This window comes from Mus pahari, chromosome 1 (assembly GCF_900095145.1).
Source record: "Mus pahari chromosome 1, PAHARI_EIJ_v1.1, whole genome shotgun sequence".
Lineage (NCBI taxonomy): Eukaryota > Metazoa > Chordata > Mammalia > Rodentia > Muridae > Mus > Mus pahari.
Genome location: NC_034590.1, coordinates 164,526,556 through 164,526,966, shown reverse-complemented (window position 1 = coordinate 164,526,966; position 411 = coordinate 164,526,556). Strand labels below are relative to the sequence as shown.

At 50.9% G+C, this 411-nt stretch overlaps 1 protein-coding gene across 1 annotated transcript in view; it reads right to left on the bottom strand.

The window, feature by feature from the left end:
- The window catches only part of Mxi1 (MAX interactor 1, dimerization protein), a 63,110-nt gene that overhangs the window by 5,205 nt on the left and 57,494 nt on the right, over window positions 1-411 (bottom strand). The window contains exon 5 of the mRNA XM_021217914.2: window positions 238-411. Within this exon, the coding sequence (XP_021073573.1) occupies window positions 238-411 (174 nt within the window). The remainder of the gene's footprint in view (window positions 1-237) is intronic.

Genomic DNA, 411 nt, shown 5'->3' with positions numbered 1-411 from the left:
GGTTAGTGAGAGCAGAACCTAGACTACTACAGCACTGGTTAGTGAGAGCAGAACCTAGACTACTACAGCACCGGTTAGTGAGAGCAGAACCTAGACTACTACAGCACCGGTTAGTGAGAGCAGAACCTAGACTACTACAGCACTGGTTAGTGAGAGCAGCCGCACAGTGTCTACAGTCTCCCCACCCACCCGCATCTTGGAGATTCAGGACTTCCTTAGAAAAGAGACGCTACCTACCTCGCTCTGAATCCGAGCGATCTGAAGAGATGGTTGATCCAATGCTGTCCATTCGTATCCGCTCCATCTCCTGAGGCCCCTGCAGCTGTTCCAGTCGCCGCTTTAAAAATCTCTGTTCTCGTTCCAAGTTCTCAAGCTGGTGCTGGCTCTTCCTCTCAGCTTCTTCAAGTTTCT